Raw genomic sequence first — 22,508 nt, 5'->3', positions numbered from 1 at the left:
TGTCGAGTGCATCGCCGGTCGACATGTCGATAAAGGCAAGTAATAATAATTAATTATTTCGATGACATTGCACATTTTTTGATTCGAGATGTCGAATCTTCCGACAAGATAGGTTATAACGACTCGATGCTGGCGACAGTCTAGGCGGGAGACGCATAGGTGAAATTTTGCAAGCTGGAGTTGGCTTTGTAGGGCGCGGAGGGTATAAAAAGATTTCATGGCCCGTTTTCTGACCGAGGAACATAATATTTTTGTGTCCCGGACATTCGAGGCGCGTGGATCGCCTCTCTCTCTCTCTCTTTTCACTCGCTGCATTAACAAAATAACGTAATAAAATCTGAGTGCTTCCATCGCCGTTCTTGCTGTTCGCCCTCCCCTCCCCTCGCTCCGCTCTTCCGCGTCTCGCCGCAGCTATCTCATCACCTCGTATTTCTTCTTTTTCTAGGTGGGCACTCGTAAAGTCCGATACATTGTGCGCCGAGAATTATATTCGTCATGGCTGTAACCGTCTCCTCCCCCTCCAGTCGGCGGCGGTGGACACGCGATCGACGAAAGGATCGACGTCCTGCAACGTCTGCGATCACCCCGGCAGCGGCACGGTGAGTCGCCTTTTTTTCTGATTAATTCATGAACGTCGTATAAGCGTGTATTCGCCGTTGACTTATTGATTCTACTCTGCGTCAATATTTAATGTTTTAATGCAGACATTTTCTGTTATACGGAGTTTTATTCTGGTTTATTTAAAATCTTCCGTAAATTAATTATTTAAGGAATATCTGCGCTTTTTATTATTTTGTTAATCGTACATTACCGTTTATCGCAGACATATATCACTCCGTAACGCAGGAGAAAAAGATACAGAAAATAAATATGCGACGTGCACGTAAACACCGCATCTCTCGGGTAATATTAACGCGTTGCGCTACGGCTGTAAAGCCCTCTCTCTCTCTCTCTCTCTCTTACAATAACCTACTCGCTTCTTCCGCGAGTCTGAGCCATTCGGGAAGAAGGCGAGGAACTGCGCCTCTGGGTCGCGACATTAATTTTCGCGCGGGTGAGAGCCGTTGTAGCGGCTTCCGAGTTTCGGATTTCGGGCACGCCTGAGGAGCGCGATTCGCCGCGATATTGCCGGGGCTTTACGAGCAGCCATCGGTGCAATTCAGACAGTTTTTAGGGTCAAACGAATAGCTAATGCAAATACGGCTTCTCGCGCCCGGCATTATTTCACCTCCCCCTTGCGTAGTCGGCCGTTAGTCTGGGCTCTTCGGCGTCGAGGATCCTCCTCCTGTTCCTGGCTTCTCCTCGCTCCTACGCTCGTCCGTCCATGCCTCCTTTCTTCGCTGCAGGCATTACACGAAATCTTAATGCCCTTCGTTATCAATTAAGACACGGTTGTTGCAATTAATTCCGCGGCCGGTCGTCCCCGTCCCGCTTGGAAACGGCAGACGGAAACGGCGTCGTCTTACGCGAAGGAACCTTCCTTACGTCGCGACGTGTACGTGAATAGGATTGCGCGTGTGACGGGATATAACGATCCCGCTGCCTCCAACCGACTCTGAATGCACGCTGATTTGTGGAGATCGGAAGCATCGGTTCATAAAGGTTGCAATTAAGCGCGTGATAAATCAAGTGCGCTCAATTTGACGAGCTTGTAATTTAACACTCATTAATATCGATCGCGTGATTATTGTGCGTTTCGGGGCTTAGAGAATCATTAGTGAGCTAATTAATGGGCGATAAAAGTAATCACCTTTTCTACTCTCCGACAAATTGTGCTTTATTGAATAATTTGAAATATTATTATGACACAACAAAAAATATCGGGCGCGCGACGCCAGGGAGATTTAGATTAAAATCGAATTAATATGCATGCCCGCGCGTGAGTCCGCTTGGAAGCGACGGTGATGGAACGACGAAATCTATCTCCCGTTGCCCGGAGAACAAACCTGTAATTTGTCAGAGTGGAGGTCTCTAAGCCCCGGCATTATAATTTGCGCCTATGCAGAGAGCAAACTGGAACCGGCCGAAAACGCGAGGGGGGGCAGAGGAGACGGCGAGAGGGAGGGATGGTGGGAAGAGGAGGAAGGGATTGAAAGGGGGGAGGGGGGGTCAACAGCCTCGGACACTCTTGGCTCGTACGCGAATCGATCGAAACGAACATCAGAGAGCGGCTAAGTATTCATGGCCGACGAGGAGTTTCGGCGGCCGGGCGCTCGCCGATGAATTCCTCATGAGGGCCATGAATCTAATGGCGAATCAATCGTGAAATTACCGCCGGCGACGAAACGACGTCTACGAGTCGCGGCGCGCTGACTTCCTCGAAGAAACTTCCAGTCGATCATCGTCGTAGTTGACGTGGTGTTCCGTTAAGTTGTGTATTATACACGAGAAACCGCCAAGTTTCATAGACGGTTAATTTCCCAGTGACGAGACGCCTCAATATCTCAAAATGGAAGAAAAAGGATTTTATTTATTTAACAAAAGTTTATCTCTTTCGATTGAGAAATTTATTCCAGAACGATTATTGAGAAATTCCTTTCACAACGATAAGATTACTTTGTTACGCGCGTTTCGTCGAATCAGCGAAGAACTTTGCTGATTTTATACGACAATAATAATAATAGAGAATAAACCGGCAAACGGTTTTGCACCACTTTATCATCGGCTTTTCGCTTTTTCCATCTGTGCAGTTTTGTTACTCCTTAGTATTGTGCGGAGGACTCTCCTCTCGACGGTTCCTTCCTGGCAAAAAGCTTAAGAGGTCGCGACCGGGAGGAAAGCGCGTCCGTTAAATTACAAAAGAATCGCAGTCGTACGTGCGTTACAATGTTTTCTTTCACATATGCCGAAAGGAAGTGTATCATAAGTTACCGGGTGGGTGAGATCTATGGCGACGGTTCGGTCCATAATTCATGCTTTTGTTCGATTCTGTCGGGCATTATTTTAGGTTACGTCGAGAAATGCTTTCGGGATCGCGGTTTACCGTCCTCCTTCCTATTTTTTTTCTCGATAACTGGGAGAAAAATATGCCGAGCTTCCTGCCGCCTGGCCGAGCTTACCGGGGGTCTAATGCGCGCCACCCTTGTTCGACGTATGATTCGATGGTATAGAGTCTGCATTATCGTTTGGCACTCGAGCCGGGAAAATAGCATTTGGTCTATAAAACACATAGATTTGATAATATAAAATTTACGCAGAAATAAAAATGAAAAAAATTTTGTTTAAGATATTCAATGTTTCTCTCTGAATCATATCCTTTTTTGTTTAATTTTTTCCAGAGATTAATATTCAGCGTTTCGCGCTAAATTAATATAGTGCGCGTATGAAAATTTACGTACATATATTTTTAAAGCTATAATTATGAAAATTGAAAAAAAATTGGATATACTAAGAGCGAAAGATAATATGACAAATTATTTCCGCGTATTTATTTTGCACAATTATATAATAGTTTTGCGCAATATTTGCGTGCTCGTAAAGTGCCTCGAGAAAAATGTCCGTTATAAATAACCGAAGGGAGCGTTATTCTTTTTCGCGCTTTTTCTCCCCGCGCGATTTTAACGATCCCGGGCGCATCGCGCTCTTCAAAAATCGTCACCCGAAAGCGCATCCACCTCCGTTCGGCGTGTGTGTCATTCTTCTGTTGTCCGTTTAACAGCAGCGATAAAACATGTCTAGGCTTTCGTAAGAGACTAAGCGCTCGTTCTCGAGGTGCGCCTATATGAGTTTGCGAGGCGAGTGGCACTTTAAAGTATTTTCGGCAATATAAGAGCTGACTTATGGCTTTCGCAATTCCCTCGAAAAGTAGAGATAGAGAGCGAGCGAGAGACAGAGATAGACAGAGAAAGAAATCGGCAGAAAAGAGCGGAGGAAGATGGGAGGAGAGACACGGGCGGTGGCGTCTCGAGCAGGACGACCGGGATATTGCATTGTGTTTTCTTTCGGGACAAATGATTTACCGCGTTTCCCCTTGTATTTCGCCGCGAGCGTACAGCCCCGCAAAAACACGTAAGGGGTTGCAAGAATCACCAAAAGCGACGACGACAACGACGGCTGAGGGTGGAGGGAGGGGGGGCGAAATTCGACTTGGGGGGCGGCGGAGAGAAAATGGGGAAAGGGGCAACCGAGCTGCACGATATGGGAGGTATTACATATTTATGGGCTTCTGGTCCCGGCACGGAAGCAAATTTCAGGCAAATCTTGGTCGGAAATAACGTTAGAATCATCGGGACGTAAGGCCGCGCCGTTTTCAAGCGGGCGAAAATATCCGCGTTCGCCACCGGAATATTATTTTCCGAGGAAATGGCACGAGTTTCCTCGGCGAGCGCAGTCACGCGCTGTTTTCTCACTGCGTTCCGCGCTCAGCATGGTGGATTTCGCGTCAAGCTTATTGCGAGTTAAACGTGAAATATCTTTCGTGGCGGTTACAATTGGATCATTTGTACCGTGATTGTCGGATAGAATGGTCGAAACAAAATGAAATAAAGTAGTTTATCAGGGGTCGGAGATTGATCAATTTGCTTATAATATTTTTGGAACAAATGTTTGTACAATGCATTATTTTTCAGTAGTGTTGTTTAATATTTCTGAAATAGCGAACTGGCGAAAGTAGTAAGGAATAACACATGTCCGACCGGTGCCGCCAACTTGCAGCACACGCTCGCACTATGCTACTTGAAATATATACTTAAAGCTTTCACTGTTTGTTTCTACGTATATTTTATTAAAGTGAGTTGATTAAATTATTAAAATGAGAATTAGTTTATGTTTAATTATTTAATTTTATCATGCACAATTAATAAATGCATAGACGACAAAATGAGAATATATTTAAATACTAATAATATATGCAACAAGATCAATTTGCATTGCACTCTTTGCAAACAGATATTTTGGCAGCATATCAAGGAGATGAGCAAGCAAAATGATATTCGCTGCCAAAACAGATCGGCGAATCCCGTATTTATGCGGCCATCATTACCGCGTCATTCACCCCGCGTTAGTCATAGAGCCATTGTAACAATTATCACTCTTTTGTTGAACGCGCGTGGGAATAATCGGCTACCGTGACAGGCATTAGCGTTTATGGCGTCATTAACTTGAGATATTGGTGAGTGTCTTCGAAAACCGGAAAAGCTTAACCTCGATTTCGTGCTGCCCGCCGGAACGTAATGCCTCGTAGTTTCCGATTTGATTCGGTTATATTTTATGCGAGTCCACCACTGCTGGGGTCAGCAAACAGCGAAGGGCCGCTAAAATCGTGCTCGGTGGCCGAGCGAATTATTGAATATTGAGTAGGGGGCCACTTCTTCGTGATCGGAAGGGAAACGGGAAACAATGCTCCACCCGACGCGCTATGATTTACGTACAAATATCGCTCAGCTTGAGACATAATTCGGCGAAGAAATGACCTCTGACGCGATTATTCGATACGCGATAACATTTACATACGTCACACAGAGCAATCTCTTATTTATCGTGCAGAAAAGCAGTCATTTCTTACGATAGAAATGTATAGAACTTTTAATAATATTTTATTGATATTGCACGTTATTATCATTTATTCTTTTAAAGGTTTCTTTGGAATAATTATTGAATTTATTTAAAATATGGAAAATTCTATCAAATTTATTTGAAAAAATAATATTTTATACTCAGTGACGGTGTTCATTCTAAATTGGCACATCTATCTGAATTGTTTACTTGTAACAATTAATCCTTCTCATTGAGCCATCAGCAGTCATTTCTTGTCTGGCTTCTTAATTCGCCACCCCGATCAAATTACGCTTCGCGCGCTGCCGTCAGCCCTTTTCTAAGCACCGCGCACTCGTCGGAATTAGATTCGCGCTTCCAAAAGGCGCTCTTTAGAGCGTGAGACTGTTTCGTGCACCCTTCGTGTTCCGTCACGCGGTGAGCGCCGGCAAACCGAATAATTTTCGCCTGTGGAGACGAAAGAGCGGATGAATAAGTAAGAAGACATCACTTTGCCAGCCCATTACGCGTGTTGTGCTGTGCAGATAACTATAAAATAATTACGCATCAAGAAGTAAGACTGAAGCGAAGCTTGGGAAAGCTAATAGATACATCAACATTTTATTTCTATTCTCTTTGACAGCTGTAACACTTGTGGACTCTCGATTTTAAAAGTTATAAGCCGAATACCCTCGAAATATCAATCATGAATAAATCACGCGCTTACTCTTCCGGCATCTCCCTCTTCTTAAATAGCCATTAAGTATCCTCGTTAAAAGTACCACGTGCTGATTTTAATTAGATTCGCGTTTCTCCAAAGAGAGCACCGCGAAGGCAACCCCTTGGCTGCCGGCGGCCCGCTCCTTGCCCCCGAAATCCGGCGCCCGAGTAATTTTCGATTGCCAAGGCGAAACGCGATGGATGAATAAGTAAGAAGATATCGAGCCTCGAGCCGTTTGCGCCCACTTTGTACTTCGACCGCCGTCGATGCGGGATCGCGGGCGAATCCGGCGGCGGGGGAGTCTTTGGTAGGCACGAAACGGGACGGGCGGAGGGACGAGAGAGGACCCGCTTACACTGCCACGGGATTTCGCGAGCAATTACGTGATTAAGACGCCTCCGGCTGTGCTTGGGGTCTACTAAGTACGTACTTAGGTCTGATCCGTTACCGTACTAACTAGCTGCGGCTGTCTCGCTCATCCTCCTCCGCTCGTTGCTTCGTCTCCCGCTATTCCTCTCTCCGACTATCTCCTCTTTCTCTGCCGTTCGCTTCCCTCGCCCACCATTATCTATTTCTCCTACGATACGATTTTACGACCTATCGCCTTGCTTCTCTTGTTTCTAATTATCCTGCTTTCTATTTCCCGCGTGCCTGGTTTTCAATGGTCTTCTCTCTCTTTTCTTCCTATATTTTAATGCCGTTTATATTCTAATAATGTTTTATTGTAAATTGCGAATAATTTTTTTCCATCGTCATGCTTTTCTTCTTAACTTCTCTTTCTTATTTGTAGTTGTTTTATTATTCTTTGTCAAACTTTACATTGTATACAGACCTGTCTTTGGAATTCATACCCATCGTGCTTATATCCATAACTGGTTCACTGTACTCGCTGTAATATTTAAGTGTTTTGAGAAGGCACAAGTTCTCCGGAGAACACTTAATAAATTCTATCCTACTTTACTTTCCGCTCAGCTCTACTCTGTCTCCATTCCCCGTCTTCGCCGGCCTTTATGGTTGTGCCTATAGTCATCTATATACTGCGCAAGTTCCCTCCTCGCCTCATGAAACGTCAGAAAGCACGGTGGAGCGCCGCGCCGTTCCGGGGACTGGCTGGCTTTGCCGACGATGTGAGTTTCAGTTTACCGGAAATTAACTAAATAATTCAAGAGGCGCAACCCGAGCAGCCCGTCCTTGTCTGTCTCCTCTCGCACTCCCAACTACAGTCGGCGACGAAACACCTCCGTGGAGAGAGGACTCGCGTCGATGTAAATTAAAAAAGGCTGCTGTCCGGCCTTTTATCATCCGGTCTGCCCGGGCTGCTGGTTTTATGAGTTCGCGAGAGGAGTTTCGGGCGCGTTAGGTATTCATTAGAGACGATGGACAAGCGCGCGACTGTCCAGGGAGGTGGCGGGAAAATAAAAAGGATAATAATTGCTCTGGAGTAACGCGCGCGGGTACTATAAACATTTTACGCAGCTTTTAATTAATCTAGGAATCATGATGCTTTCCCCGCGACATTTCATCACGAGTTAGGTACGCGAAAAAGCTTGAATATATACAGGATGTCTCAGAATAATTTTGCCAACGCTCGTGAATGGATGAAGGATAGTAAGTTGAACAGAAACATTCTTTAGTTTTGCAATTTTTATAATAATTAATAATATAATTATAATAATTTTTATAATTAGGATATTATTAATTAAAAATGACTGGCGAATCAGTGTACATTTCGCGCGGCTAGATCGTAAGATGTATGTTCACGGCAACCAAATGTTCCGCGAAGACAGAAGTAACACACAAGTGGACAGAAACTTTACTTTTCATCGCCGTGCGATACTCGCCGCTGGCACACACATGCTTGGAACATACATCTCATAATCTTACCGCGCGAATTCTTTTTAATTAATTTCTCTATAATTATTCTCAAAAATTGTAAAACAGTAAAGGATTTTTCTGTTCAGCTTACTTTACCTGCTTAAAAGCGTTGGCACAATTATTCTGAGATATCTTGTATAACTTATATACACTGAGAAAATTTTATATATAAATTATTATGTACGACATTAACCGCCAATCATGAAGTCGCGGACCGAAAATTTTTACTATGTTTTACATGTGAAAAACATAGTAAAAATTTTTATAATTCCTTCATGGTCCGCGGCTACTACCGTACAGAGTAATTTTTGATATAAAATTTTCTCCGTGTAACTATAGTATTGTTTATTGATAAGCTTTGTGCGCATAATCGGTGTTATGAAATATATTATCGTCGTAATATAACAACATGCGCGTCGGAATAGTTTTGCGCGAGTTTGAAATGTCGAATTATAGGGAATTTATAGATGATATAATAATGAATAAAAATGAGATATTTTGATACATTTTACAACATATTTAAGAAATTTTATTCGACGATTAAATTACGAACTTTACCGTAAATAGAAATTATATTTTACACAAATTTTGATTGATCTAAGAATCAAGATGTTTCTTTCCGTGACATTTTATAACAATCTCTGAATTAAATAAATAAGAAAGCTTGAGCATGTATGTACAACGAAGACGGGATCAATTTCAAGTTTGAATACGTTTTACCACGTATCTGAGAAATTTATTTCGACTTTGATTACGAACCTCGCCATAAATTGAAATTACATTACTCGAGTGTAACGCCTATCGTGGCGTGCCGTACTTAACTCAACGCAACGAGCTCCGATAATACCTTTGTCACCTTGATCACTTCGCGAGACGAAAACGCGAAATTAGAATGGGATCCGCGCGGGGGAGGAGCCGATAACGATAAAGTGCTGAGTGTCAATGGACGAATCACTACGTCGGCCCCTTTCGCCGACTCGTCTGACGCGTCGAACTGCCGCGAGTGCCTAAGGGGTATATGACGCGTGGCATGGTGTGAACGAGGTCTCATTTGAATCCGAATGGAGACGATTTTCGCAGAAGAGGCTGTCAGTGAAATGGCAGTTCGCGAGGGGGGCGGCAGATAGAGAGACAGAATGAGAGCGAACCCCCGTGGGATGGTGGGACGAGAGAGTGCTGAAGAGGGAGGAGCGCGCAAGAAGAGAGGCGCTACGCTCCTCCGTTTTCTGGCGTAACGGCGATGCTGGCAATATGTCACCGACAGATATTCGTATTGGTATTCCAGAGAGCGCGAGCCATCGACCGGAAGCTCATGTATTTCCGTTTCTATGCCGCGTCGGGTCGGGATTTCTTTTCTTCCCCGTTCTGAATTAGATTTCTTCGCCGGCTCCTGCCGTCGTAAATGTAGTATATGTACGCGCGTCGAGAGGCTTGTGTGATTTAATAACTGTAAAGGAGGAGGATTATCGATCCTAATAAAGTTATGGATGGTGCTCATGAAAATATATTGATATAAATATTTGTACGTATTAAATACGAGGTGTTTTTAGCAAACTAAGCGCATTTTAATAGAACGAGATAATTTTTTAATTCATATTGGATTGTTGTTATGTCGGAATGTAATATAATGTCTGCGGATTCGCTTTAGTGTTTCATCACGTTTTACGATAATTCATACCTATTTGTCTCTCCACTTTCATCAAAACACTCCGCGTCATTATTAAACTCTCGGCGAGAAAGAGAGAGAGAGAGAGACGCGACTTAAGTCGTAAGAATTTTCCGCGGAGGAAAGTCGAAACAAGGAGCGCTGCTGAATGCCGCTCTTCTACTATTAGCGTTTTCGTCGGTTCCCCCGGTTCCATCTTCGAGATTATTATCCTGCCGATTTCATAACATCCTTCGAGGAGATGCCGACTCCTTCTCACTCTTCCTCCTCAGCCCTCTCCCGCGCTTCCGGCGTATACCACTCGCACTCCATTAAAGTAATGAAGACACCGACGACGGCTCGCTCCGCGTCGTGACGCTTCGGGGTCCAAAGGGTTTCCTTCCGAGGAATTTATTTCGCGTCGGGGGCCGTTAAACTCAAAACAAAACCCGAAGAGCCTTCCTGCCTTCGTCTCATTTTCCGCGCCTCGCGTCTTAATCTTATCCGCGATTCTATCCCCGCCGGCCCTGGCGTTTCTCGTCACGGCGCGAGGGATTTTATCGTTCCGCCTGTTTTGCATCCCAGACACTAAGCCACCGACGAGAGGAGAGGCGTATTTATTCTTAAACTGCGATACCCGCCGCTCTTACGGTCTCTTCATTGCCCTCTAATTTGACACGTCCGCCGACGCCCGCAGTTTCGCGTTGTACGGCAGTCTAACGCGACCTCCTTGGCCCCGTCCGTCTTAATTCAGTTTGTCCGCGTGATGATCATGCTGGAAACTTAAGCGAATTGTACTGACGCCGCTAATTGCGTTACAAATGGAAACACGTCCATCAGGGGAGCGCTTATATTTGATTATCGTTAGATGAAATTCAGGTGCAATCCTGACATGAATTTTGTAATTATGATATTACCGATGCTTTTTCATTTTAGTGATAGATGCTTATAACGTTTTCTTAATTGAACGTTTTCGCAGAAGAGCGAAATTTTTCGGTCAATGAATGTACTAAAGGATTGTAAAAAGAAAAACCGCAGTTTAACTCAATTAAAAAATTGTTCAAGTATAAGTATTTATCTCTAAAATAACAGAAAAAGCGTATTAATAATATTCTTTCTTATGGTTAATTAACGTGGAGTTTACAAAGATTTTTATTGTAATTAGATTATAATTTGAATTTTTATAAACTTCAGATTAATTTTGATCGTTGGAAAAAATTTGATTGAATATTTATCTATTTTCCTGAAATATTGATTATAAATTAGAAAAATTTTTGTCTTTTTATCGGTAAAATTTTACGCTGAATATCCGAATCGAAAAATTAACAAACAAAACAGAGTTTTAAACAAATTTTAGACGAATTGTTATAATTTTCTCTAGCGTGTGACCGACACGGGACACTGTCGAATTTTAATTGCGTGTCAATTTCCGACTTGTCACACGAATCAGGATCGAGACAACTGAGATCCTCGCACATGCACACGCAGCTTGCCATATGTCGCGCTGGTCGCGTGCCTTCACAAGAGGCCTTTCGTGGTACCGTAATTACGTGCTCAAGAAATAATGAACGACTAATATTGTCGTCCTAGCTGCCGCCCCCTTTTTCCTTCTCTCTCCCTTTCCTACCGAAAGCGCCCGGTCCGTCGCGACTTATCGACCTTTCGTTTTGTTGCTTTTTCAGTCTGCGTCCTGCGAGCACGAGTCCTTTGATTGTCCGACCTTTTATACCGGCATATTCACGTACTCGCTCCTTTATATTTTTTTGCTCGTTGTTTCGACGAACATTCGGTCGCGTTTCGAGAACGACGTTATCGATTTGTTTCGTATGCGGTTTCGAGTGCACTTCTATCGCAGTCGCGAGATAAGGATCTGTCGGACAGGTGAGGCGTGGGAAGCCGCTTTGCTGAAGTATTCAATCCGAAAATATTGAATGTGCTCCATTCAGGAAGGCCCTCCGAACGACAGATCCTTCTTCACAAATAAGGTCCTTGTAATTTGTTTTTTTACGGCCCATAATTTAGTCAAAAGGAACAAAAGTTTGTATTTACAATTATACATACTTGGCTCTTGACTGCTCGCGTTGTCGAGAAAATATTGATTTTGCTCGCGATATCAACTGAAAATATTTACATTACTCTATGTAACAAATACTTTACTTCATTATATTAGAACTGTAGCAAAAGCATTTTGAGTGGCGTCAGTTTCATTCCAGGGGCGCGGCGTGTTCGCAGCAGGCCGACTATGGAAATTTATACACCCTCCGTGAACGATATGCACGCGCTATAAATCAAACGTCGCGGGAACGTTTGAGGATAAATAGAAACGTCTGTAAGTCCCGCGCGGTTCTGTCTACTTTAGAACGGGGGCGACGCTATTAATTAAACTCTTTGTCGCTCGATCAGCGAGCGGTGTCGTGTCATCCGCCTTGATTCGTCGCGGAGGCGGCTCTCGGCTCGATAGATTTCGGCAGGATACATTCGCGAGAGTAGCTGGCAGGAGGGAGAGGCCACACGCACTCCCCCCCTCTCCCCCTCCTCCATCCCTCTTCAGCCGTTCCTCCTCTCACGTTCTTTCTCCCGAAGAGCCGGAGGGACGCGGAAGGGGGGAGGGTTCTAATTAATGGGTGGCACTGTGCTTGACATGTTTACTCTGGACGCAACCCCTTGGAGCCTCGCAACTCCCGCCTCCTACCTTTCTATTCTTTTTCAGCGACTGCGATACAGTCGTATCCAGTCGCCCCCTCACGCTTCCCGCCGCTCTCTTCCTTCCTTCTTTCCTCTTCTCTTTTTATTTCCGCGAGTTTAGTCAAAAGCGCCACGCAAATACTCGCTCGGCGAGCGACCAATTATGCCGTGCCGGAGAGCCGGCGAGAAACTTTAGAGTTCTGATTAAACACGGTGCTCTTAATGGATGGTGCTTCCGGCGGCGAGAGTTGGGAGCACGTCATGCGCCTAAGCGATCGATGATAGTGGGAAGAAATTGAGCGAGAGTGGTGGGCTCGTCGCGCGCGATGTTTGCACGGCGCGCTCGAACGAGAGTTGTTAATACGGCGGAACAATAGTATGAACTCTCTGTTTGAATATTCTATGAAAGCGTCGTCTGCGGCAATAAAACCGTAATTTATACATTATACACTCACGTCAAATGTTTAACAACAAAATTAATTAAATTGACCGTTGGAGGGACATTAATTAAGCTGTTTCTTTTTTTACGGGTAAAGCGAGCGGTAGTGTTATGAAACAGAATTAACATAATGAAATCGGCGCGATATGTTTGCTCGCAATGTTCGATGCACGTGCGACTCGAGCGACGTGAAATAATTATAATTATCGTCCGTGTAACGCGACTGCAGCCAATATCATAAACTTCTCGCTCTCTTCTGATACACGATCTGCATACATTGGCACCGATACGAATCGCGAGTGCTAGTTGCACGAGCGCCGCGCAATGCGTACGCAATTTTATCACGTTTATTAGCGTACCGGTATTTTAGAGCTGCGATTAAGCGCAGGCCGCGTAACGGCCGGTGTATCCTGCTCGCAGAACTGGCAGCGCGAGATGCGGGTATTACTCTAATCGTTGATAATGGAAAGAGATTAAAAGGAGCGGCGGTAACATCGAGACGCGAGTTCTACGACGCAGCGACTCTGCACGCGATATACGTCGCGTACATTGCCGCTTGTTTATCACAATTATATTTAGATCTTTAAGTACAAGTGCGAGAAACGAGTTTGCATTTATTTTATTTTTATTAAATTGTGTTTATTTTTTGGAAAAGCAGAATCCGAAAAAATATCGTTATCTAAAAATCTTGTAAATTGGCTGAAATTATTGATAATCGATTGCTCATACAAGCAAATATGAAGCGATAATTATTTCAAAATACACTGCTTTTTCTCTCTCTCTCTTTATTATAGGTAGATAATTTTGTTAATAATGCACGCTAATATATATAATAGCGTTCTCTACTGGTAGGTCGTTATACGTGAATTTAAGTACGTTACTATATGCTGCACGCACACATATGTACGCGCAGCTAGTTATGATAATTATAGATAATCCAGCTGTTGCAACACAGTGTTAATCCTTCATCTTCTTGAATCTTGACGTATACTAAGTTGCATACTGCGCATCGAACTATACATAGCTGTCGCGATACCGGCTGCGTGTTTACGAGGATGGACGGTGTTCTGCCAGTATTATATTACACCGTTGGACGTTCAAAACAAACATTTTTCGCATCGCAAATGAAGGCGTTTTTTAGTCGCGGTCGCTTTTTTTTTTTTTGGCGGCGCTCCCGGCAACGTTGCAGTTACGGCTCTTGAATGCGCTTGGTCCTGAACAAACCCCGATAGTTCGGGCCAATACGTCGCGAGGGTATCAAGATCAATTTATCGCGTCCATGCAGTGGCATTGTAGTCTACGTAGATGATAATCGCACTTGCAGTTAATGCAACATAGTGTTATGTGCGCTTCGATCCGCCTAAACCTGAATACACAGCAGGTTGTATATTACAGAGCAAATGCTACGGTCTGCTGTGATAACAACACTGCTTACGATAAACCCTGAGTCATGCAAACTCGTGCTTCTTGCGCCATTACGCTCTTTATACCTATGTACCTTTATATAAAGGAAACAAAGGGCGTACGTTTATGTCACATCAGCAGCGAGAAGCTAAGGAGGATCTTAAATAATTGGTCTTTCTTTCGGTTGTTTTTTTTAAATAGTTCACCTACAAATTTAACGGTCGACATAAGGACGAGTGTGTAATGAGTTTGTCGAGCTGGAATTTGATGTAACTGTACGCACGATTACACGCGAGATACAGTGGCGTGACATCAGTATTAATCAATTCCGTGCAATTTCCAAATACGCCTGATCGATCCCGGCTACTCAAGATAATTATAGCTTCGGAAGCTGCTACAGGTGCTTGTCTGTGTCCTCTCCCGCGCCTACTAATGCGCCTCCACAAATCAATGCGCCGCACGACGTGTAGCATGACATAGCTGCAGCGTGCGCGATATCTGCCTCGTCAGAGGACGGGAACACGGCATAAGTCGCGCGAGATTAGAAACCGGGAAAGGATGCGGAAGTGGTGCGCTTCAAATAAATATTATTAATAATTCTGGAGCCGCTGTATTTTACGTGTGACACATCGCGCCGGCGAGGCTATTACGAAGAGAGACTGTGTCGTGATTAGTGTCGTTGTTGAAAGACCTCTGCTCTCAACGCGCAGTGCAATCGCGTATCGATACATCGCCGTGTAATAAATGACATCGCTCGCGATGATTATTAAACTTTAATATTCGCTCCGAGATGCGACCGGCACACTGTTAAATTGCATTTTTGACGCGAAAAGATGAAAGGATTACGCGATGCGAATGTTGTATCGATCTGAGGTGACAGGTGAGTGCAAATAAAGGCAAAACGAAAGACAGAGACGGAAACATAATTAGAGAGAATTGGAGAGAGAGAGAGAGAGAGAGAGAGAGAGAGAGAGAGAGAGAGAGAGAGAGAGAGAGAGAGAGAGAGAGAGAGAGAGAGAGAGAGAGAGAGAGAGAGAGAGAGAGAGAGAGAGAGAGAGAGAGAGAGAGAGAGAGAGAGAGAGAGAGAGAGAGAGAGAGAGAGAGAGAGAGAGAGAGAGAGAGAGAGAGAGAGAGAGAGAGAGAGAGAGAGAGAGAGAGAGAGAGAGAGTCTCGCAAGCTCGCATGCAATCTCGAAGGTAGGACTTGATCGATTGCGCATTCATTCGAGATGATTATCATCAGCCGAGCTACCGCGATTGCTGTCATCTGTGCTCTGCCATTCCCTAATGCGAGTCCACGGTTCGGCAGAAGGCAACGTGTTGCACGACACGGTTGCAGTATTGGAGATGCAACCTGTGGTAATGAATGACGTTCGCGTTACGTTCAAAGGGTTAATGCGAAACGGTGCTATATACCGGTGGTAGTCGAGGTGAACGTTTGTCGGTCGCGGAAGTAAATGACGGATCGCTATGTCAAAATTTTTCAGATTTTTCAGCAATTTATGTCTAATTTTCTCTCCGTGGCGTACAATATGCGTCTGTGTATAGAGAGCATTGCTGCTGGCTGCAGCTACGCGCTTGATTCCCTTAGGTAGCAATCTCAATTCGGCGATTGATCGATAGCTACAGCACTCCGCATGATTGCCGCTTTTGAAGTACACGGAGACGCGTCTACTAATTACAATTATGCAGGATTATGTGCCATAGAAAGCAGCTTGCACATGCATTCTGGTAAATTGAAGGATCCGCGTCTTCGTGAGACTTTCGTAATTTCAAAGCAGCGTTCTAGTTTGTATTTTTAATTGCAGCAAGCTCTGATTAGATGCTCTTAGAAATGCAAACATATTTTTGAAGTTTTTCAGTGAAAAAAAAATTATATATCTTTAAAATTAGCGCTCAATTTTTAGAATCTTAACATAATTAATAAGGTTCTGTCTTTCCTTTAAAGAAATTTTTGATACATTTTATATAAAGTAAGTTCTAACGATTAAATGTTAAAAGATAAGAATGGAATATCGATTTCATATTTTTGACATATGAAAAACAATACTGTTTTATTTTAATTGGGATATATTTAGTAATTATTTCTTAATTAGGATTTATTTATTTTTCTACAGAATTTTTGAAAAAAATAAAATTTTTTACGGAAAAGTCAGAGCTCGATCAATTATATAAAATTTCTAATTTCGCAGGGATCTTCACTCGTAATTTTTAGACCGAGATTACGTATGATAGATCGATCGGCTGCTCGAGATGATATTGCTTCCATTTTATAACCTCTCTTTTGACATGGAGTTACGAGTTTCATAATGAATATAACCGCCTGCCGTGATTACACGTATGCCAATATCACGTTACATTATCCGTGCTCGCGTTATGTACCTGCTCATCTTTGCCTTTTGCTGCTTAAGCACGAGACTAGCACGCGCACACTTAAGCTCGCAGCACGCACGTCGCGGAAGTTCGGGTTAAAAGCAAATAGCCTCTGGCATGAAGCGTTAATAATTGATTACGGCGTCAAACTCGGTTGTAGATGTGGCAGACTAGGCGCAACCTCGGGCAGTTTGATACTCGATTATCCGTTTTATCAGAAATGAAATAGAATATCCTTAAGTTACACCGGAACAGAGTCGCCTTAATAATATCCGGAGCAGCGACACTTTTGTGAAAAAAAAATTTTCATTTGTCGATTTTTAATCGATGAGTGATCCAAGCAGAGATGACGACAAGTCGCCGATTTATATGTAGATGATTGTCAAATAGATTGCGCAACGGTCTATTTTATACTTCGCCGACGATATTGATCGTCGATCCTCCGTGCCGTATTTATCGCGACCCTTTCTGAGTCTCCCGCTCTCGACGGTCTCGGCAATAAATAAATTTCGCCACGCTGATACTCACATTTCTTCGCCGGGCTGCAGAACTCGCACCACCTATTTCGCGAGTCGGCACCGACTGACCCAGCCACCCACACACGCGGGACCGATGCGCGTGTATACCGCCACGCATTTTTGGCCGCGTGTATGTCCGGTTGTAAATCAATTCGGCGCATTGGAGGTATTTCAGTTAAATGACACATGAGTGTCCTATAGGCGTTTTCTTTCTTCGTTTCGCTCTTTCGTTGCCCCGCTAGGTCCGTCTCGCGTCACTCTCTCCTTCTTGTTCTCTTTTCAACCATTCAACCCCGAGAGGATCCTATACAGCTCGGGTGTAGAATTGAATGCGGCGCATTGTACAGCGTAGTCTGACCGTACGATATTGCGAGAGCGAGAGGAGAACGGCGGGAAGGGAGCGTGGTGAATGAGGAGGAAATGGAACGAGAGGGAGGAAGAGAGAGAGAGGGAGAGAGAGATAGAGGAAGGGGAGAAAGATGGGCGCGAGGGTCGAATAGGGTGAAGAGGAATAAGTGAGAAGGGCGCCAAGTCTTCCGAATGGAACGAGAGTCGTGGAGCGGAGCTCGAGTTATGTACCGTCCACCCCTGGCCAATGGGCGCGTTAAATTATGCCTTGTCTCGACCGGGACGATGCATCCAGACCCTTAAATGCGCGAAACTTTCGCAAAAAACGTACAGCCGGAATGATTGCGTCTCTATGGTCTTTATACGCGTACAAGCAATTCAACACAAATGAATTCTTAATCGGAGACTAATAATATTATAATTATTATTACAAATAATTTTTTTTGACGTATTTTTTGTTTTTTATTTATTTTTTCACATATCACTCGTTTCGCACACACGTTAAAAAACGGATTTACATATTTATTTGGAATATAATCTTGTTGAAAAAATTTTTATGACCTTCACTAAAAATGTCCACTATCTTGTTATCTAGAACGCATTGACTTTTGCCACTCGCCTGTCGCGGCGACATTTCCTTTTCCTTTTCCGAAAAGTGTAAACGACAGCGGGAGACGATCCGTCGCGATAAGAAATCTCAAACGAGAGTCCGAGACCATTTGAGCGCGCCGGTTTTCCTACCCTTTCTTGAATCTGCTTCGTCTTATCCCGTTTTCCTCCAGAATTCGTGTTTCGCGTCTGGTAACGAGGGACCAGCGAGACAGGAAAAGACCGAGTTTTATGGGCGAACCGCCGCCGCGTGAGGACATAGGGAGCAGTGCGAGGTGAAACCGGCGGACGGGAGCGAGAGAGGAAATAAGGGAAAAGCGCGATCTGGGAATCGCGTAATGAGACTCTCAAAATATAGCTAAGGACGATTGTCGAGGGTCAGTCTACCGTGCTTTAACTGCAACTGTCCATTTTTATTATTTTCCTTCCGCTTCGCCTTTCTCCTTGCATTCTCTCCGCGATCTTCTCGTGCTTCTCCCTCTCGGAAGGGACCCTTTCACTCTTCTCCGCCTCCGCCCTCGACGCGTCGCGGCGTCGGCACGGTCGAGCGATAAATTTAAGACGCTTACTGCCTGCCCAATGGCGCAACGTGAGGAACGAAATTGAGTAACTGCGACGATGAGCTTCCGAAATATTGGGAGAAAACAAGACGGAGACAATAATTCCGGCAGCCACTAGAATTATGGCCGCGGTTATCTACAAGAGCAAAGGTTGTAATCCCGAAACTTATCTCGGTAGTTGCTTTCAGTTTATAGCGCGGGCAAACGCTTTATCCGTAAACTTGAAGTCAGATTGATTTATATTCTCCATTTGACATCTCGCATAGAAGTTGAATGCGAATTTGCAAAGTACATTTACATCTTGTTTTCTTTCATTCAATTATATATGTATGTATCGAAGACGACGGGCGATAAATTATAGTCGTGAAATTAGTGCGTTTTGAAAACGTAGCGTTTATTGCTCCTAATAAAATAACTCGCGAACAAAATACGTGACACATCTGATTTGTCACGCGGCTCACATGTACAACGCTAATTCAGACGTCCAATTCGAGCGGCATAGCTTATCGTAATAGTTGGTCGCGGTAAACGGGACGCAAAAATACGGTCCGTACCGTAGGCACTATTCCTATCCGCGGACGCAGACAAAACAGTTGCACGCCAAATTGGCAATATTCCACCCGTGTGTACTCGGCCGTCGCTGAAATTGGAAATGTAGCTCGCGCATCTAGATTGGCCGGCCTCGGTTCAGCGAGAACTCTTTCTCTCTCTCTCTCTCTCTCTCTCTCTCTCTCTCTCTCTCTCTCTCTCTCTCTCTTTCTCTCTCTTTCTCTCTCTCTTCCTACTCTCGCTTGTCTGTTATTGCCACGTCACCGGGGAGAATATCGGTACCGGGACACGTTTTATTAGACGGAATTCCTAACTGTAACGATTTATCTGCGCTGTCGCAGATATTGCCCGGTTGCACCGTCATCTCTTATTATCTCTCTACCTTTTTCGCTCGCCTCGCGGCTATGATTGCACAAGTTCGCGGTTAGCGAGCGCCGTGGTGCAGCTGGCAAAGAGGTAAGGTCACTTTTATTACCATCATTAGAGGAGGAGGAGAGAAAAAGAGAAAGGAAGAGAGAAAGAGAGAGAGAGAGAGAGGTGTTTAATATTTAATAATAACATTTAATATATCTCGTAGCTATATCAGATAAATCAACAGATGTCTCAAATTTTAGAAGTATCTATTTATCATGTATTTATCTACAATAACGAGTTAATATTCATTGAGATCTGAATTGTCTCCATTACTCGACTATCTGAAATTTTCGAGCGCTACAAGTAATAAATAAACGATGCCTCTTTCTTTCTCCTTTCGGCGATGGCTGCTTCTTTACTGATGAAAACCTAATTAATTACGATGACACGTTATTTCGTGTAATTCCAATCGACACTGTTTTGACGCAAACTTTATCACGTCAAAGGAAAAACTCGAGAAAAGCGCGAAATTGCATGGAGTTATGATTTATTGGATATTCGCGGCGTTTGGAGCAAACGAGCAAGCGGTAAAGGAAGATCAAAAGGTAGCAAGATGATAGCGCGCAAACAGTGTTTGCACCATGACGTGGGTCACAAGAAATCAAATCATTCACTGAGTCACGCTTTAAAGTATTTCGGTGATTGTATACGTTTTTGGTGATCTTAGACATTATTAGAGCGTATGCGCGTGTTGTCTGTGCGTTATCACCTTGTTATCATTCGTCCGACGTTGCTCAAAGTGCAGTAGGAATTGTTTCGTATTATTATTTCTCTCATATCGCGATTGTGATAAATAATTAGTGACTCAGATTTTATTCGTTATATTAAGTGTATTTGCCCGAGTGAAGAAGCAGTCATCGATGGGTTACATCGAGAAAAGAAGGACATTGGCAAAACAATTGTAAGGTGAAAGGAATTATCATTTATTTATTCTATGTAATGCTTGGAAATTTCAAGTTTGAATCTCGATATTGAATGCTAAATAGTTCGGTAAATCTTAAGTTGAAAATGCGTTTCGACAGTTCGGTAAACGGAAAAAATAGACTAAATAATTATTAATTATAAAAGTGTCTCTCTGCTAAAAAAATTTATCGAGTTATGTCATGTGAAATATTTTCTAGATTTTAAAAACATAAAAAAATTCCAATGAAGAGCATAACAATATGTGATGAGGAATTATATTTGTTTGTCGCCGATATCCTTTCGGGAGTCATTTCAATAATTGCGCTGCATTATGCATTTTAATATATAATTCGATATACAATTTGGTATACAATATTAATCCATAGACATAGAAGGAAGCGAAAGCAAATTGGGCGGTGACATTTTCAATCGCGCGCGTGTTAATCGAATTGATTCGTCATCGAACCGGGCTTTGGTGTAATAGAATACTTTCCGGCAGAATGAAAAGTCGAAATCGTTTTCGCGTTTTTTGTGCCGCCATCGTCACTGTCACTTTCATCCCAAGGACTCGGATCGACCGGTGCAAAAGCCCGAAAGCGTGATCGGGTCTCGGGTTCAGTACGGTTCATCTCTCGCTCGCCTCGGCCCGACCGACCGGCATGTTCCGACACAAAACGAGCGAAATGGTTTTGACATGAAGTGCGGGAGCGACGGCGGCGGCGACGGCGGCGAGGGTACGGTATCGGGGCGGCGCGGCGTTCCATAATCCATTGTGTCCAGTGCCAATTAAACGGTGCTGCCATGCGTATGGTCAGGAGCTAACCGGCCGTTCTCAACACGGTCACGGATCTGCACGCATACGCGCGCGCGCGCGTATCCCAGCGTGGGTTTCTCTCTCCGTAAGAGGAGCCGCCGCGGCTGATGCAGTAGGAGGCGGAAGAGGGCGGGGGCGGAGGGGGAAGGAGGGAGGACTACGAGGACTACGGTTCGATTGGGGAGCATCTGGACCTCTGGATGTACCGGCAATTATCGGACCGGGTTACCTATAACCGTACACCGCACGCTCACGTACGCGTGAATACCGTGGAGCGCGAGGGTGTTCCGGAGGGCGAGAGGTACACAGAGCGAGCGATTGAGCGAGCGAGAGAAACAGAGAGAGAGAGATAGAGGGAAAGGGAGGGAAGGCGAGGTACAGTGCAAACGCGTGAGGATCCTTGCAGCATGCGTTATAATCGTGGTGGATCGTCAGCCGTGCGCGACAGATCGGTAGAAATCCGTTGATTGGTCTCTGCTACTTGATCCGCGACTAGATCCTCTGGGCTACCTACCAGGATACTAGCCGAGGATGAGGTCCGATCCGGTGCGATCAGCTACGGCGATTCCCTTCTGCGTCTCCTTGACTACTGCGGTTGTGCGCCCCCGGGGGTTGAGCATTTGAACGTGTCGGTTTCGCAATCGGGAATTCGAGACGTTCCGGTTACGGGAAGAACAGGTGATTGTTTCTGACTCGCTTGTTCAGGTGTAAGTGCGGTCGGCCGGCGCCTGATTGGATTGGACGAAAGGGTCGCAGCGTGAATCTCTTAATGATAGGCTAGACGGCACGAATATTTTACGCGGCTGTTTGATCAGTGGCCAACGAGACTTAACGAAGCGCCGAGAATTCACGTTTATTTCATTTTATTCGTCATTTCTCAATAATACAATTATGTAAACATTATTTGAAATTGTTTATTCATAATATTAGATTGATGCAAAAGTCGTCTGTCGTTTCTCCGTCTATTCTGAATGGAAGTTATCGATTTATATTCTGAAAGCTCGGGGATTTTTTAAATCGATCGTATAAACTCTTGTTTCAAGATGAAAAGATGTATTGAAGTCAATGGTGACTATTTTCAATCATAACAATTAATTTAAAACTCTGTGAAAATTCTTTTTTCAATTTTACTTGACGAATATGACAAACCTCGTGTTACAATCTAGTGAAATTTTATGAA

The 22,508-nt window shown here is 44.1% G+C and overlaps 1 protein-coding gene across 1 annotated transcript in view; it reads left to right on the top strand.

Annotated features, from left to right (window-relative positions):
* Positions 1-22,508, top strand: part of LOC105672220 (very long chain fatty acid elongase 4-like) — a 170,230-nt gene that overhangs the window by 116,740 nt on the left and 30,982 nt on the right. Inside the window, exon 5 of the mRNA XM_067354095.1 lies at positions 446-599. Coding sequence (XP_067210196.1) covers positions 446-599 — 154 coding nt within the window. The remainder of the gene's footprint in view (positions 1-445; positions 600-22,508) is intronic.

Source organism: Linepithema humile, chromosome 4 (genome assembly GCF_040581485.1).
Source record: "Linepithema humile isolate Giens D197 chromosome 4, Lhum_UNIL_v1.0, whole genome shotgun sequence".
NCBI lineage: Eukaryota > Metazoa > Arthropoda > Insecta > Hymenoptera > Formicidae > Linepithema > Linepithema humile.
Note: the sequence above shows the minus strand (reverse complement) of the source record. Positions and strands in the feature narration are given on the sequence as shown.